General features: G+C 48.9%; 1 protein-coding gene across 1 annotated transcript in view; it reads right to left on the reverse strand.

Annotated features, from left to right (window-relative positions):
• LOC139275301 (autophagy-related protein 16-like) overlaps nt 1–18,886 on the reverse strand; it is a 91,943-nt gene that overhangs the window by 14,256 nt on the left and 58,801 nt on the right. The window contains exons 13-16 of the mRNA XM_070892577.1: nt 16,920–17,040; nt 11,712–11,817; nt 8,720–8,869; nt 5,219–5,266 (exon numbers count right to left, since the gene is read on the reverse strand). Coding sequence (XP_070748678.1) covers nt 5,219–5,266; nt 8,720–8,869; nt 11,712–11,817; nt 16,920–17,040 — 425 coding nt within the window. The remainder of the gene's footprint in view (nt 1–5,218; nt 5,267–8,719; nt 8,870–11,711; nt 11,818–16,919; nt 17,041–18,886) is intronic.

The following is an 18,886-nucleotide window of genomic DNA, read 5'->3' on the forward strand; positions in this document are numbered from 1 at the left end:
TTAATACACACTTAAAACATTAAAAAAAATTTAAAACACACATTTTGTTTTTAAAAATCCTGCCCATTATGTTAAATTTATTTTTAACCATAATTAAAAAAACATTTTTAAAACTCGGAAAAAAAAATGTTCTCCAAGACATTTATTAACTTTAATTTCAATTAATTTTAAGTATGGGAGGTGTGCTTTTTATTTTTAATTATGGTGTTTTGTGTGTTTGGGTCATTTCCCCATTAATAGCAATGAGAACTGGAAGATACGCAGTTATTGCTATTAATGAGAAAGCTGTGGAATCCTGTACCTGATTGGCTGAGCAGTCACACATGACTACGCCGTCTCCGTGGGAACCTGGGAGGACGGGAGCGCGCTCCGCAGCGCGGGAAGAGAAGGCCTCCCCACCGGAATGCCAGGCTCCTCCCGGGACCACCAGGTACTTGTGGAGAAATGTTTCAGGTCGGAGGCATCCGTCCACGGGAAGTTTCCGACCGCACTTTCTGGGTCTTGCTTTTTCGTTTCTTCGTTCTCGGGAAGAATATGACTCCCTCCTGTCGCCCATCCCTTAGTTCCCCTGAGAAGGTGGTGACAGAACGGAGTGCCTCGCTCTGCCACTTCAGAGGGGCAGGTATGATTCAACTACGTTGCATGTGGGACGGCAGTCACATGTAGGCCCAGACCGGGCTTCCTTCCCTGATCCCACATTCATCATCATAGGCGGTCCCTCGAACGAGAATGACTTGCTTCCACATGAGTTTCGATGAAAGACCCAATGTTCCAGTCCAGAACTGCATCCTGAAGGGTGGAAGATACCTGTGCGTGGATTTTTTTTTACGTGTGGTGGCCGTTGCTCACCAGCCACCACACGGGCTTGACAGAGCTAGGTCTTGGTCCAGTGGCGAGGGTTAACCAGGACGACTGGAGACCTGCTCTGCTGCACGGGCCTAGTGCGCACACATATCATTCCCTCAGTACCCCTTTCCTGCTTTCTCTCCATACCCCTTGATCCCTTTAGCCATAAGGGCCACATCTAACTCCCTCTTGAATATATCCAATTAACTGGCATCAACAACTCTCTGCGGTAGGGAATTCCACAGGTTAACAACTCTCTGAGTAAAGAAGTTTCTCCTCATCTCAGTCCTAAATGGCCTACCCATTATCCCAAGACTGTGTCCCTTGGTTCTGGACTTCCCCAACATCGGGAACATTCTTCCCGCATCTAACCTGTCCAATCCCGTCAGACTTTTATATGTTTCTATGAGATCCCCTCTCATCCTTCTAAACTCCAGTGTATAAAGGCCCAGTTGATCCAGTCTCTCATATGTCAGTCCATCCATCCCGGGAATCAGTCTGGTGAACCTTCGCTGCACTCCCTCAATAGCAAGAAAGTCCTTCCTCAGATTAGAGACCAAAACTGAACACAATATTCCAGGTGAGGCCTCACCAAGGCCCTGTACAACTGCAGTAAGACCTCCTTGCTCCTGTACTCAAATCCCATAGCTATGAAGGCCAACATAACATTTGCCGCCTTCACCGCCTGCTGTACCTGCGTGCAAACCTTCAATGACTGATGTACCATGATACCCAGGTCTCGCTACACCTCCCCTTTTGCTAATCTGCCGCCATTCAGATAATATTCTGCCTTCGTGTTTTTGCCCCCAAAGTAGATAACCTCACATTTATCCACATTATACTGCCTCTGCCATGCGTTTGCCCATTCACCTAACCTGTCCAAGTCACCCTGCAGCCTTTTAGCGTTCTCCTCACAGCTCACACCGCCACCCAGCTTAGTGTCATCTGCAAACTTGGAGATATTACACTCAATTCCTTCATCTAAATCATTGATGTATATTGTAAAGAGCAGGGGTCCCAGCTCTGAGCCCTGCGGCACCCCACTAGTCACTGCCTGCCATTCTGAAAAGGATCCGTTTATCCCGACTCTCTGCTTCCTGTCTGCCAACCAGTTCTCTATCCACGTCAGTACATTACCCCCAATACCATGTGCCTTGATTTTGCACACCAGTCTCTTGTGTGGGACCTTGGTAAAAGCCTTTTGAAAGTCCAAATACACCACATCCACTGGTTCTCCCTTGTCCACTCTACTAGTTCCATCCTCAAAAAATTCCAGAAGATTTGTCAAGCATGATTTCCCTTTCATAAATCCATGCTGACTTGGACCGATCCTGTCACTGCTTTCCAAATGCGCTGCAATTTCATCTTTAATAATTGATTCCAACATTTTCCCCACTACTGATGTCGGGCTAATTATCCGTTTTCTCTCTCCCTCTTTTTAAAAAAAAAAAAGTGGTGATACATTAGCTACCCTCCAGTCCATAGGAACTGATCCAGAGTCGATAGACTGTTGGAAAATGATCACCAATGCATCCACTATTTCTATGGCCACTTCCTTAAGTAATCTGGGATGCAGACCATCAGGCCCCAGGGATTTATCGGCCTTCAATCCCATCAATTTCCCACCTAATAAGGATATCTATCAGTTCCTCCTTCTCACCTAGACCCTCGGTCCCCTAGTACTTCCGGAAAGTTATTTGTGTCTTCCTTCGTGAAGACAGAACCAAAGTATTTGTTCAATTGGTCTGCCATTTCTTTGTTCCCCATTATAAATTCACCTGAATCTGACTGCAAGGGACCTACGTTTGTCTTCACTAATCTTTTTCTCTTCACATATCTATAGAAGCTTTGGCAGTCAGTTTTTATGTTCCCGGCAAGCTTCCTCTCATACTCTATTTTCCCCCTCCTAATTTTCTCCCTTTGCCCTCCTCTGCTGAATTCTAAATTTATCCCAGACCTCAGGTTTGCTGCTTTTTCTGGCCAATTTATATGCCTCTTCCTTGAATTTAACACTATCCTTAATTTCCCTTGTTAGTCACGGTTGAGTCACCTTCCCCGTTTTATTTTTACTCTAGACAGAGATGTACAATTGTTTAAGTTCATCCATGTGATCTTTAAATGTTTGCCATTGCCTATCCACCGTCAACCCTTTAAGTATCACTTTCCAGTCCAATCTAGCCAATTCACGTCTCATACCATCGAAATTACCTTTCCTTAAGTTCAGGACCCGAGTATCTGGATTAACTGTGTCACTCTCCATCTTAATAAAGAATTCTACCATATTATGGTCACTCTTCCCCAAGGGGCCTCGCACTACAAGATTGTTAATTAGTCCTTTCTCATTACTCATCACCCAGTCTAAGATGGCCAGCCCTCTAGTTGGTTCCTCCACATATTGGTCTAGAAAACCATCCCTAATACACTCCAAGAAATCCTCCTCCACCATATTGCTACCAGTTTGGTTAGCCCAATTTATATGTAGATTAAAGTCGCCCATGATAACTGCTGTACCTTTATTGCACGTGTCCCTAATTTCTTGTTTGATGCTGTCCCCAACCTCACTACTACTGTTTGGTGGTCTGTACACAACTCCCAGTAGCGTTTTCTGCCCTTTGGTATTCCGCAGCTCCACCCATACCGATTCCACATCATCCAGGCTAATGTCCTTCCTTACTATTGCATTAATTTCCTCTTTAACCAGCAACGCCACCCCGCCTCCTTTTCCTCTCTGCCTATCCTTCCTGAACGTTGAATACCCCTGGATGTTGAGTTTCCAGCCTTGGTCACCCTGGAGCCACATCTCCGTGATGCCAATTATATCATATTCACTAATTGCTGTCTGTGCAGTTAATTCATCCACCTTATTACGAATATTCCTCACATTGAAGCACAGAGCTTTCAGGCTTGTCTTTTTAACACACTTTGCCCTTTTAGAATTTTGCTGTAATGTGGCCCTTTTTGATTTTTGTCTTGGGTTTCTCTGCCCTCCACTTTTACTTTTCTTCTTTCTATTGTTTGCTTCTGCCCCCATTCTACTTCCCTCTGTCTCCCTGCATAGGTTCCCATCCCCCTGCCATATTAGTTTAACTCCTCCCCAACAGCACTAGCAAACATTCTCCCTCGGACATTGGTTCCGGTCCTGCCCAGGTGCAGGGCGCCCGGTTTGTACTGGTCCCACCTCCCCCAGAACCGGTTCCAATGTCCCAGGAATTTGAATCCCAGAGTATAAAATCAGAACAGTCTTGCTACAGCTGTACAGTGTACTGGTGAGGCCACACCTGGAATACTGCGTACAGTTTTGGTTTCCATATTTACGAAAGGATATACTTGCTTTGGAGACAGTTCAGAGAAGGTTCACTCGGTTGATTCCGGGGATGAGGAAGTTGACTTATGAGGAAAGGTTAAGGAGGTTGGGCCTCTACTCATTGGAATTCAGAAGAATGAGAGGTGATCTTATCGAAACGTATAAGATTATGAGGGGGCTTGACAAGGTGGATGCAGAGAGGATGTTTCCACTGATGGAGGAGACTAGAACTAGGGGGTATGATCTTAGAATAAGGGGCCGCCCATTTAAAACTGAGATGAGGAGGAATTTCTTCTCTCAGAGGGTTGTAAATCTGTGGAATTTGCTGCCTCAGAGAGCTGTGGAAGCTGGGACATTGAATAAATTTAAGACAGAGATAGACAATTTCTTAACCGATAAGGGAATAAGGGGTTATGGGGAGCGGGCGGGGAAGTGGACCCGAGTCCATGATTGTATTAAATGGTGGAGCAGGCTCGAAGGACCGTATGGCCGACTCCTGCTCCTATTTCTTATGTTCTTATGGGATGAGACGTTAATCCAAGGCCCCGTCTGCTCTCTCGGGTGGTCGTTAAAAATGCCTCGGCACTATTTTGAAGAAGAGCAAAGGAGTTATCCCCGGTGTCCTGGGGCCAATATTTATCTCTCAATCAACAACACTAAAATAAAAACAGATTATCTGGGTCATTATCACATTGCTGTGTGTGGGAGCTTGCTGTGCGCAAATTGGCTGCCGTGTTTCCCACATTACAACAGTGACTACACTTCAAAAGTACCTCATTGGCTGTGAAGCGCTTTGGGACGTCCTGAGGTTGTGAAAGGTGCTATATAAGTGCACGTCTTTCTTTCAAAACATTCTTTATTTTTCCTGTGAACTTAAGATTGGCGATACCAGGAATCCGCTCGCTTGCCCTCTGTCCCCCTCGGAAAGGCAATAACATCCTTGTACGGAGCAGAAAAGCTCCAGACGGGCAGGTCTGAGCCACAGTAGTCTGACGGCATTGCAAACTCAACGCCGCACAGCCGTCAGAATTCACAGGCGAGAGCAACGCAGCATCGGGACTCGCTCACCTGAAAATCGCCTTGGTCCAGTCCGCACCACACTTGAAGCCTTCAGCTCTGGAAAAAAGAACGACAAAAATCATAGAAAATCGTAGGCAGGAGGCCATTTCGGCCCATCATGCCCACGCCGGCCGACCAAGAGTTATCCAGCCTAAATCTACTTCCCAGCCCTATCTCACTCTCTTCCTTTAAGTTTACCAGGATGTTGCCAGGACTGGAGAATTTTAGCGATGAGGAAAGATTGGATAGGCTGGGGTTGTTTTCTATGGAACAGAGGAGGCTGAGGGGAGATCTTATTGAGGTGTGTAAAAATTATGAGGGGCCTGGATAGGAAGGATCCGTTTCCCTCAGCAGAGGAGTCAACAACCAGAGGGCATAGATTTAAAGTAATTGGCAGGAGGTTTAGAGGGGATTTGAGGGGAAAGTTCTTCACCCAGAGGGTGGTGAGGGGTCTGGAACTCACTGCCTGAAAGGGTGGTAGAGGCAGAAACTCTCACCACATTTAAAAAGTACCTGGATGTGCAGCTGAAGTGCCGTAACCTACAGGGCTATGGACCGAGAGCTGGAAAGTGGGATTTGGCTGGGTAGCTCTTGGTCGGCCGGCACGGACACGATGGGCCGAAATGGCCTCCTTCTGTACCGTAAATTTCTCTGATTCTAAGACGCTCCTTAAAACCTACACCTTTCACCAAGCCATCTGTCCTGATGTCTCCTTCCGTGGCTCGGTCTCAAAAAAATGTTTTTACTGATAATCGCTCCTGAGAAGCCCCTTTGGGATGCTTCACAACAGCTGTCTGGAGGACTGCTAATGTGGCACCTTGGTTTAAAAAGGGAAGAAGCGATAGACCGAGTAATTACAGGCCAGTCAGCCTAACCTCGGTGGTGGGTAAATTATTGGAAAAAAAAATCCTGAGGGACAGGATAAATCTTCATTTACAAAGACACGCATTGATCAAAGACAGTCAGCAAGGATTTGTTAAGAATCACAGAAATTTCCCGCTCTCGGTCCGTAGCCCTGTGGGTTATGATACTTCAGGTGCACATCCGAGTACTTCTTAAATGTGATGAGGGTTTCTGCCTCGACCACCCTTTCAGGCCGTGAGTCCCAGACCCCCACCTCCCTCTGGGTGAAGAAATTTCCCCTCAAATCCCCTCTAAACCTCCGTCCAATTACTTTCAATCTGTGTCCCCCTGGTTATTGACCTCTCTGCTAAGGGAAACGGGTCCTTCCCATCCACTCGATCCAGGCACTCTATGACCGTGAATTTCCAGGAATTTTATTGCCCATCCCTAATTGCCCCTCGGGAAGGTGGTGGTGAGCCTCCGCCTTGAACCGCTGCAGTCCGGTGTGGTGAAGGTGTTAGGTCCCAGGCAGCTGAAGGATCGGCCGCCAATGGTAGAGCGATGGAAAGCGGGGGATGCTCAAGAGGTCAGAGTTGGAGGGGCGCAGAGATCTGGGAGGGTTTCAGCAGCAGGTGAGCTGAGGCAGGGGCGGAGACGGGCGATGTTACGGAATTCAGAAGAATGAGAGGTGATCTTATTGAAACATAAAATTATGAGGGGGGCTTGACAAGGTGGATGCAGAGAGGATGTTTCCACTGATGGGGGAGACTAGAACTAGGGGACATAGAAACATCGAAAATAGGTGCAGGAGTAGGCCATTCGGCCCTTCGAGCCTGCACCACCATTCAATAAGATCATGGCTGATCATTCCCTCAGTACCCCTTTCCTGCTTTCTCTCCATGCCCCCTGATCCCTTTAGCCATAAGGGCCACATCTAGCTCCCTCTTGAATATATCCAATGAACTGGCATCAACAACTCTCTGCGGCAGGGAATTCCATAGGTTAACAACTCTGAGTGAAGAAGTTTCTCCTCATCTCAGTCCTAAATGGCTTACCCCTTATCCTTAGACTGTGTTCCCTGGTTCTGGACTTCCCCAATATGGGAACATTCTTCCTGCATCTAACCTGTCCAGTCCCGTCAGAGTTTTATATGTTTCCTATGGGATCCCCTCTCATCCTTCTAAACGCCAGTGAATAAAGGCCCAGTCGATCCAGTCTCTCCTCATATGTCAGTCCCGTCATCTCGGGAATCAGTCTGGTGAACCTTCGCTGCACTCCCTCAATATCAAGAACGTCCTTCCTCAGATTAGGAGACCAAAACTGAACACAATATTCCAGGTGAGGCCTCACCAAGGCCCTGTACAATTGCAGTAAGACCTCCCTGCTCCTATACTCAAAACCCCTAGCTATGAAGGCCAACATACCATTTGCCTTCTTCACCGCCTGCTGTACATTTAAAACAGAGATGGAAGAGGAATTTCTTCTCTCAGAGGGTTGTAAATCTGTGGAATTTGCTGCCTCAGAGAGCTGTGGAAGCCGGGACATTGAATTAATTTAAGACAGAAATCGACAGTTTCTTAACCGATAAGGGAATAAGGGGTTATGGGGAGCGGGCAGGGAAGTGGACCCGAGTCCATGATCGGATCAGCCATGATCTTATTAAATGGTGGAGCAGGCTCGAGGGGCTGTATGGCCTACTCCTGCTCCTATTTCTTATGTTCTTATGTGTTGGGGTCAATATTTATCTCTCAATCAACATCACTTAAATAAACAGATTATCTGGTCATTATCACATGGCTGTTTGTGGGAGCTTGCTGTGCGCAAATTGGCTGCCGCGTTTCCCACATTACATCAGTGACTACACTTCGATAGTACTTCATTGGCTGCAAAGCGCTTTGAGGCGTCCGGAGGTTGTGAGCGGCGCTCAGGATACGAGGTAGGAAATTTAGGACCGAGGTGAGGAGAAATTTCTTCACTCAGAGGGTGGTGAACCTGTGGAATTCTCTACCACAGAGGGCTGTGGAGGCCAGGTCACTGAATATAAGGGGTGTGGGGAAAAAGCTGGAATATGGTGTTGAGATAGAGGATCAGCCATGATCATACTGAATGACGGTGCAGGCTCAAAGGGCCGAATGGCCGACTACTGCTCCTATTTTCTATGTTTCTGTAAAGATAAAAAAAAAATAGAGAGTTGCCCGGTGATTCTCGGCCTTCCCAGAGTGTCTCGGACCACCGCGTCTCCCCGGGGAGTGTCTCGGACCACCGCGTCTCCCCGGGGAGTGTCTCGGACCGCCGTACCTCCCCGGGGGGTGTCTTGGACCACCGCGTCTCCCCCGGTGGGTGTCTCGGACCACCGTACCTCCCCGGGGGGTGTCTCGGACCACGGCGTCTCCCCCGGGGAGTGTCTCGGACCACCGCGTCTCCCCTGGGGAGTGTCTCGGAGCGCCGTGTCTCCCCCGGGGAGTGCCTCGGACCACCGTACCTCCCCGGGGGGTGTCTCGGACCACCGCGTCTCCCCTGGGGAGTGTCTCGGACCACCGCATCTCCCCCGGGGGGTGTCTTGGAGCGCCGTGTCTCCTCCGGGGGGTGTCTCGGACCTCCGTACCTCCCCCGAGGGGTGTCTCGGACCACCGTGTCTCTCCCGGGGGGTGTCTCGGACCACCGTACCTCAGCTCTTGCAGGACCTCGTTCATCCGCAGGTCCATAACTTTCAGCACGTCATCCCGTGAGCAGCTGAGAAGCTGTGTCCGGTCGGAGTTAATGTCCAAAGATGTCACCTTCCCCTGCAACGGAATCTCATCGGTCTTGATTCCCGACCTGCAGAACAACACGCCACAACAAATTGAATTTATATCCAACGCTGCCCTCCTGACCATCCCTGATTATAATCGCTCCACCATCGGTGGCCGTGCCTTCAGCTGCCTTGGCCCCAAGCTCTGGAACTCCCTCCCTAAACCTCTCCACCTCTCTACTTCTCTTTCCCCCTTCAAGCTGCCCCTTAAAACCTACCTCTGTGACCAAACTTTTGGTCACCTGAGCTAATTTCTTCTTATGCGGCTTGGTGTCAAATTTTTTTTAACTCATTGCTTTTCCTCCCATCTTTGTATCGGCAGCAATGTGTGAGGAGGACACAAAAAATCTGCAGAAGGACATAGACAGGCTAAGTGAGTGGGCAAAAATTTGGCAGATGGAGTATAACGTTGGAAAGTGTGAGGTCATGCACTTTGGCAGAAAAAAAATCAAAGAGCAAGTTATTTAAATGGAGAAAGATTGGAGAATGCCACAGTACAGAGGGACCTGGGGGTACTTGTGCATGAAACACAAAAGGTTAGTATGCAGGTACAGCAAGTGATCAGGAAGGTCAATGGTATCTCGGCCTTTATTGCAAAGGGGGATGGAGTATAAAAGCAGGGAAGTCTTGCTACAGTTATACAGGGTATTGGTGAGGCCACACCTGGAATACTGAGTGCAGTTTTGGTTTCCATATTTACAAAAGGATATACTTGCTTTGGAGGCAGTTCAGAGAAGATTCACTCGGTTGATTCTGGAGATGAGGGGGTTGACTTATGAGGAAAGGTTGAGGAGGTTGGGCCTCTACACATTGGAATTCAGAAGAATGAGAGGCGATCTTATCGAAACGTATAAGATTATGAGGGGGCTTAACAAGGTGGATGCAGAGAGGATGTTTCCACTGATGGGGGAGACGAGAACTAGGGGGCATAATCTTAGAATAAGGGGCCGCCCATTTAAAACTGAGATGAGGAGGAATTTCTTCTCTGAGGGTTGTAAATCTGTGGAATTCGCTGCCTCAGAGAGCTGTGGAAGCTGGGACATTGAATATATTTAAGACAGAGATAGACAGTTTCTTAACGGATAACCGAAGAAGGGGTTATGGGGAGCGGGCGGGGAAGTGGAGCTGAGTCCATGATCGGATCAGCCATGATCGTATTAAATGGCGGAGCAGGCTCGAGGGGCCGAATGGCCGACTCCTGCTCCTATTTCTTATGTTCTTATAAATCCCCTCTAAACCTTTGACCAATTACTTTCAATCTATGCCCTCTGGCTGTTGACCCCTCTGCTCAGGGAAATAGACCCTCCCTATCCACTCTATCTGGGCCCCTCATAATTTTATACACCTCCATTTGGGGCTGGAGGAGATTACCGAGATAGAGAGGGGGCGAGGAGGCCAGGGAGGGATTTGGACAGGATGAGAATTTCGGAATGGAGAGTTTAAGAAAGCACAAGTGCCTCGGTTACGGTGACCGTAGTCAGACTCATTGGACGTCAGCAGATCTGGAGGGAGGAGCAAGGCGAGGTATGAGGAACAGGGGTCAACTATTCAGCCCCTCGAGCCTGCTCAGTTAGATCACCGCTCCTCAACTCCATTCCCTCGCCTCTGCTGCCTCTCCCTCCGTGCCCCTCACCAATGCTCCCCACACCACGATGTGCGTCCGGGCTCACTCTAGGCAAAGCCTCCCGCGTATGGCATTTCGAACGGGGCATGCACTCTCTTAAAGGGGCCGCGCACCCCCAAAGAAACTTTAATGGGAACATGGTCACGTACCCAACGCAAATCTATACAGCTGGGTCTTGAAAGCTCCAATTGACCCCCGGCCTCAACAGCTTTTTGGGGGAAGAGAGTTCCAGATTCCCAGCACCCTTTGTGTGAAGAAGTGCTCCCTGACATCACCCCTGAACGGCCTGGCTCGAATTTTAAGGTGACGCCCCCTTGTTCTGGGCTGCCCCCACCAGAGGGAACAGTTTCTCTCGATCCACCCGATCGAACCCTTGAATCATCTTAAACCCCTCGATTAGATCACCCCTCAATGTGTGACACCCGAGGGATTACCAGACAGTGAGTGGGAGGGAGAGAGCAGGGTGAATGGAGTTTGGGGATTCGGGACTGAAGGAACAGTTGGGTAAGATAATTCTCTCCACAGCTGGGAGGGGAGGAGGCGAGGAGCAGATTGGTGTTGCGCTGTGGCTCAGTGGGCAACACTCTCGCCTCGAGTCAGAAGGTTGTGGGTTCAAGTCCTGTTCTCGACACTTGAGCACAGAAATCTAGGCCAACACTCCCAGTGCAGTGCCGAGGGAGCGCCGCACTGCCGGAGGGGCAGTGCCGAGGGAGCGCCGCACTGCCGGAGGGGCAGTGCCGAGGGAGCGCCGCACTGCCGGAGGGGCAGTGCCGAGGGAGCGCCGCACTGCCGGAGGGGCAGTGCCGAGGGAGCGCCGCACTGCCGGAGGGGCAGTGCCGAGGGAGCGCCGCACTGCCGGAGGTACGTCTTTCGGATGAGACGTTAAACCGGGACCCCGTCTGCCCTCAGATAGAAATAAAAGATCCTATGGGCAAAATTTTGAAGAAGAGCAGGGGAGTTCTCCCCGGTGTCCTGAGGCCAATATTTATCCCTCAATCAACATCACTAAAAAAACAGATTATCTGGCCATTATCACATTGCTGTGTGTGGGAGCTTGCTGTGCGCAAATTGGCTGCCGCGTTTCCCACATTACAACAGTGACTTCAAAAAGTTACTTCATTGGCTGTAAAGCGCTTTGGGGCATGCGGTGGCCGTGAAAGGCGCTATATAAATGCAAGATGGGTCTTTATGATTGGAGGTTGAATTTCGAGGGGATTTGGCACAGTCCTGTGAAAGGCCCTTACCTGCAGTCCCACAGCCTGATCTTCTTGTCGAAGTGCCCGCTGACAATGAAATAATCCGAGCAGACGATGTCGCTGCAGCGAGACAGAACGGGGATCGTCTTGACACCTGCCGCCGAAGAATGGAAGGACGACAGGAGCGAGGAGCAGGTTCATGAGAAAATCCTCCGCATCGAATCCAGACTTCACCACCAACTAAACTCAAGCCCCGCGGAGTTACCGACAGCCCCACGAACAAAACCTTCCGCAGTGATCCCACAGAGACGCAAATGACGTGCATGGGATGGGTTGGAACTGAGCCTCACTGCTGCACGGAGACCGAGGGCTGGGCTGGGCGTGAACAAATGGTATGTTGCCCTTCATTGCAAGAGGATTTGAGTATCGGAGCAGGGATAAACATAGAAACATAGAAAATAGGTGCAGGAGTAGGCCCTTCGAGCCTGCACCGCCATTCAATGGCTGATCATTCATCTCAGTACCCCTTTCCTGCTTTCTCTCCATACCCCTTGATCCCTTTAGCCGTAAGGGCCATATCTAACTCCCTCTTGAATATATCTAACGAACTGGCATCAACAACTCTCTGCAGTAGAGAATTCCATAGGTTCACAATTCTCTGAGTGAAGAAGTTTCTCCTCATCTTGGTCCTAAATGGCATACCCCTTATCCTTAGACTGTGTCCCCTGGTTCTGGACTTCCCCAACATTGGGAACAATTCTTCCTGCATCTAAACTGTCCAGTCCCATCAGAGTTTTATATGTTTCGATGAGATCCTCTCTCATCCTTCTAAACTCCTGTGAATAAAGGCCCAGTTGATGCAGTCTCCCCTCATATGTCAGCCCTGCCATCCCAGGAATCAGTCTGGTGAACCTTCGCTGAACTCCCTCAACAGCAAGAACGTCCTTCCTCAGATTAGGAGACCAAAATTGAACATAATATTCCAGGTGAGGCCTCACCAAGGCCCTGTACAACTGCAGTAAGACCTCCCTGTTCCTATACTCAAATCCCTTAGTGATGAAGGCCAACATACCATTTGCCTTCTTCACTGCCTGCTGTACCTGCATGCCATCTTTCAATGACTGATGTACCATGACACCCAGGTCTCGTTGCACCTCCACTTTTCCTAATCTGCTGCCATTCAGATATTATTCTGCCTTCGTGTTTTTGCCACCAAAGTGGATAACCTCACATTTATCCACATTATACTGTATCTACCATGCATTTGTCCACTCACCTAACCTGTCCAAGTCACCCTGTAGCCTCTTAGCATCCTCCTCACAGCTCACAATGTCACCCAGTTTAGTGTCATCTACAAATTTGGAGATATTACACTCAATTCCTTCATCTAAATCATTGTGCATTATAAAGAGCTGGGGTCCCAGCACTGAGCCCTGCGGCACTCCACTAGTCACTGCCTGTCATTCTGAATAGGACTCATTTATCCTGACTCTCTGCTTCCTGTCTGCCAACCGGTTCTCTATCCATGTCAGTACATTACCCCCAATACCATGTGCTTTAATTTTGCACACCAATCTCTTGTGTGGGACCTTGTCAAAAGCCTTTTGAAAGTCCAAATACACCACCATCCACTGGTTCTCCCTTGTCCACTCTACTAGTTACATCCTCAAAATATTCTAGAAGATTTGTTAAACATGATTTCTCTTTCATACATCCATGCTGACTTGGACCGATCCTGTCACTGCTTTCCAAATGTGCTGCTATTTCATCTTTAATAATTGATTCCAACATTTTCCCCACTACTGATGTCAGGCTAACCGGTCTATAATTACCTGTTTTCTCTCTCCCTCCCTTTTTAAAAAGTGGTGTTACATTAGCTACCCTCCAGTCCATAGGAACTGATCCAGAGTTAATAGACTGTTGGAAAATGATCACCAATGCATCCACTATTTCTATGGCCACTTCCTTAAGTACTCTGGGATGCAGACCATCAGGCCCCAGGGATTTATCGGCCTTCAATCCCATCAATTTCCCGCCTAATAAGGATATCCTTCAGTTCCTCCTCCTCGCTCGACCCTCGGTCCCTTAGTACTTCCGGAAAGTTATTTGTGTCTTTCTTCGTGAAGACAGAACCAAAGTATTTGTTCAACTGGTCTGCCATTTCTTTGTTCCCCATTATAAATTCACCTGAATCTGACTGCAAGGGACCTACGTTTGTCTTCACTAATCTTTTTCTCTTCACATATCTATAGAAGCTTTTGCAGTCAGTTTTTATGTTCCCGGCAAGCTTCCTCTCATAATTTATTTTCTCCCTCCTAATTAAACCCTTTGTCCTCCTCTGCTGAATTCTAAATTTATCCCAGTCCTCAGGTTTGTTGCTTTTTCTGGCAAATTTATATGCCTCTTCCTTGGATTTAACACTGTCCTTAATTTCCCTTGTTAGCCACAGTTGAGCCACCTTCCCCGTTTTATTTTTACTCCAGACAGAGATGTACAATTGTTGAAGTTCATCCATGTGATCTTTAAATGTTTGCCATTGCCTATCCACCATCAACCCTTTAATTATCATTCGCCAGTCTATTCTAGCCAATTCACGTCTCGTACTATCGAAGTTACCTTTCCTTAAGTTCAGGACCAGTGTCACTCCTATCTTAATAAAGAAGTCTACCATATTATGGCCAGTCTTCCCCAAGGAGCCTCGCAAAACAAGATTGCTAATTGCTAATTCCTATGAGATCCCCGCTCATTCTTCTAAACTCCAGTGAATAAAGGCCCAGTTGATCCAGTCTCTCCTCATATGTCAGTCCTGTCATCCCGGGAATCATTCTGGTGAGCCTTCGCTGCACTCCCTCAATAGCAAGAACGTCCTTCCTCAGATTAGGATGTCTTACTACAGTTATACAAGGCCTTGGTGAGACCGCACCTGGAGTATTGTGTGCAGTTTTGGTCTCCTTACCCAAGAAAGGCTATACTTGCCATAGAGGGAGTGCAGCGAAGGTTCACCAGACTGATTCCTGGGGTGGCAGGATTGTCGTATGAGGAGAGATTGGGTCGACTATGCCTGTATTCACTGGAGTTTAGAAGAATGAGAGGGGATCTCATTGAAACGTATAAAATTCTGACGGGGTTAGACAGACTGGATGCGGGGAGGATGTTTCCCCCGGGCTGGGAAGTCTAGAACAAGGGGTCACAGTCTCAGGATACGGGGTAGGAAATTTAGGACCGAGATGAGGAGAAATGTTTTCACTCAGAGGGTGGTGAACCTGTGGAATTCTCTACCACAGAAGGCTGTGGAGGCCAGGTCACTGAATATATTTAAGAGGGAGAGGGATAGATTTCTAGACACATAAGGCATCAAGGGGTATGGGGAGAAAGCGGGAATATGGTGTTGAGATAGAGGATCAGCCATGATCATATTGAATGGCGATGCAGACTCGAAGGGCCGAATGGCCTACTACTGCTCCTATTTTCTATGTTTCTATGAGCTGTTGACTGGAATCTTATTAAAGGTTTTGGGTGATTTATGGATAAAATAATGGATGGTTTCCAAGTTAGAATCTAATCGTGGCTGTGCGAAGGGGTTGGATTATTTATAATATATATATATATATATCTATAAAAATGATGGATTTCTGGGAGCGAGCGAGGAAAATAGCGAACAGGAGGAGGCCATTCAGCCCCTCCAGCCTGTCCCACCGTTCAATAAGATCGCGGCTGATCTGTATCTTAGCCCCACCTACCCGCCTGAGTTCTGTAACCCTCAATACCCTGACCCAGCAATAATCGATTGATTCCAGTTTTGAAATTATCAATTGGACCCCAACCTCAGCAGTTTCACAGCAGGGACATCGGAACAGGGGGGCGGGGGGGCATTCAGCCCCTCGAGCCTGTTACCATAGGAACCGGAGGGAGGCCATTTAGCCCCTCGAGCCTGTTACACAAGAACAGGAGGTAGCCCATTCAGCCCCTCGAGCCTGTTTCCATCGGAACGAGAGGGGGGCCATTCAGTCCCTCGAGCCTGTTACCATCGGAACCAGAGGGGGGCCATTCAGCCCCTCGAGCCTGTTACCATCGGAACGAGAGGGGGGCCATTCAGCCCCTCGAGCCTGTTGCACAGGAACAGGAGGTAGCCCATTCAGTCCCTCGAGCCTGTTACCATTAGAACAAGAGAAGGCCATTCAGCCCCTCGAGCCTGTTACCATCGAAACAAGAGGAGGCCATTCAGCCCCTTGAGCCTGCTACCATTAGAACAAGAGAAGGCCATTCAGCCCCTCGAGCCTGTTACCATCGAAACAAGAGGAGGCCATTCAGCCCCTTGAGCCTGCTACCATTAGAACAAGAGAAGGCCATTCAGCCCCTCGAGCCTGTTATCATAGGAACAGGAGGAGGCTATTCGGCCCCTCGAGCCTGTTCCGCCATTCAATCAGATCATGGCTGATCTGCGACCTAACTCCATATAATCACCTTTGGCCCATATCCCTTAATACCTTTAATTAACAAAAAGCTATCAATCTCAGATTTAAAGTGAACAATTGACCCCCAGCATCAATTGCCGTTTGTGGTCGAGAGTTCCAAACTCCTACCGCCCTTTGTGTGTAGAAGTGTTTCCTAATTTCACTCCTGAAAGGTCTGGCTCTAATGTTTAGACTGTGCCCCTAGTCCCAGACTCCCCAACCAGCGGGAACAGTGTCTCTCTATCCACCCTCTCTGTTCCCGTTAATATCCTGAAAACTTCGATCAGATCGCCCCGCAACCTTCTAAATTCCCGGGAATACATCCCTAGTTTGTGTAATCTCTCCCCGTAACTTAACCCTTGGAGTCCGGGTATCATTCTGGTAAACCCACTCCCTCCGAGGCCAATATATCCCAGACTAGCTCGGGGCTGCCTGCCGTTACACAGGGCGCTCTGTCCCACAGTGAAAGTGGTCGGAGTTGGCCTACCTCACCACTTTCCCTTCCAGGGCGAGTTAATTCACCAAAGACCCATTGTGCACTTCACCTGCAGGACTGAGAGACCCCAATAAAATCACAGATGTCAGCTTTGGACACAAGACTGAGAGTGGGCGAGAAACAAGGGAGGAGAAAGGGAACGAGAGAAGGAAGTCGTCAAAAAGGTGAAGTGAGATCACGGAAGAGGGTCGGGGCGAGGGGGAGGCGGGGTCGGGGCGAGGGGGAGGCGGGGTCGGGGCGAGGGGGAGGGATGCTTTGTTTATAGCTAATTGTATAAAAGCAGGAATGTCGAGAGGACTTACTCACAGGCGGCTTTGGTTAGGTCCCAGATTTTGAGCGTTCGGTCATGACTCCCTGTCACAGCTTCTCGGACGTAGAATTTGAACTTTGCCGCCGTGACCTTTGCACTGTGACCCGACAGCGTGTGCTGGACAAAACGTGCAAGGCAGAACAAAAAAAAAAAGACGACAAATTGTAAAAAAAAATTAAATCAAAACTGGAATCAAAGCAAATGTGTGGGACTCAAATGAACTTGGTCAATCTCTGCTCTGCATTGACAGAACATGTGATCGGTGGGGTATTACTGCAGCCTTAAGTCTATTAATCACTCCCAGATCTCGCTCAGTCTCTTCACTGTTCAGCTCAGCAACATTCATTAAGTCATCAACCTTGGCTCAGTTGTCAGTCTTGTCTTTGAGTAAGCAGATAGTGTGCTCACCGACCTGCATTGGCTCCCGGTCCGCCAACGCCTCGATTTCAAATCCCTCCATGGCCCGCACCCCATCCTATGTGTGTAACCTCCTCCAGCCCCACAATCCCTTCCGAGATCTCTGCACTCCTCCAATTCTGGCCTCTTGCACATACTCGATTTTAATCAACAGCAAGCTGTATTTATATAGCGCCTTTAACGTAGTGAAACGTCCCAAGGTGCTTCACAGGAGTATCGTGCGATAAAAATTTGACACCGAGCCGTACAAGTAGAAATTAGCGCAGGTGACCAAAAGCTTGGTCAAAGAGGTAGGTTTTAAGGAGCGTCTTGAAGGAGGAAAGAGAGGGAGAGAGGCGGAGAGGTTTAGGGAGGGAGTTCCAGAGCTTGGGGCCCAGGCAGCTGAAGGCACGGCCACCGATGGTGGAGCGATTATAATCAGGGATGGTCAAGAGGGCACAATTAAAATCGTTCCACCACTGGCAGGCGTGCCTTTAACTACCTAGACCTTAAGCTCTAGAATTACCTGGCTAAGCCTCTACGCCTCTCCGCCTCCAAGAGGCTCCTTAAAACCTACCTCTTTCACCGAAGATTTAATCACCTGTCCTAACATCTCACGTGGCTGGCTGCTAAATTTTCTTTGAGGATCGCTCCCGTGAAGCTATACAAATACAAATTCTTGCTTTCTTTTTTCCAGCGTTCCTTGTCTGTATATCTACAGCATAACTAAGACCACCTATTTCCACCACAGTAACATCGCTCGTCTCTGCCCCTGCCTCAGCTCATCCACTGCTGAAGTCCTCGCCCATGACTTGGTTACCTCTACACTTGACTATTCCAACGCACTCCTGGCTGCCCTCACACATTCTACCCTACGTTATCTAGAGGTGATCCAAAACTCGGCTGCCCCGTGTCCCAACTCAAACCGAGTCCCATTCACCCATCATCAGAGGCAGTCCCTCGGAATCGAGGAAGACTTGCTTCCACTCAAAGTGAGTTCTCAGGTGACTGAACAGTCCAATACAAGAGCCACAGTCCCTGTCACAGGTGGGACAGCCAGTGGTTGGAGGAAAGGGTGGGTGGGGAGTCTGGTTTGCCGCACGCGCCTTCCGCTGCCTGCGCTTGTTTTCTGCATGCTCTCGGCGACGAGACTCGAGGTGCTCAGCGCCCTCCCGGATGCTCTTCCTCCACTTAGGGCGGTCTTTAGCCAGGGACTCCCAGGTGTCGGTGGGGGTGTTGCACTCCCTGTGCTCGCTGACCTACATTGGCTTCCAGTTAAGCAATGCCTCGATTTCAAAATTCTCATCCTTATTTACAAATCCCTCCATGGCCCTCGCCCCTCCCTATCTCAGTAATCTCCTCCAGCCACACAACCCCCCCCGAGATCTCTGCGCTCCTCTAATTCTGCCCTCCTGAGCATCCCTGATTATAATCGCTCCATCGGTGGCCGTGCCTTCTGTTGCCTGGGCCCCAAGCTCTGGAACCCCCTCCCTAAACCTCTCTGCCTCTCTACCTCTCTCTCCTCCTTCAAGACGCTCCTTAAAACCTCCCTCTGACGCATGCTTAT

Source organism: Pristiophorus japonicus, chromosome 10 (genome assembly GCF_044704955.1).
Source record: "Pristiophorus japonicus isolate sPriJap1 chromosome 10, sPriJap1.hap1, whole genome shotgun sequence".
Taxonomy (NCBI): domain Eukaryota; kingdom Metazoa; phylum Chordata; class Chondrichthyes; family Pristiophoridae; genus Pristiophorus; species Pristiophorus japonicus.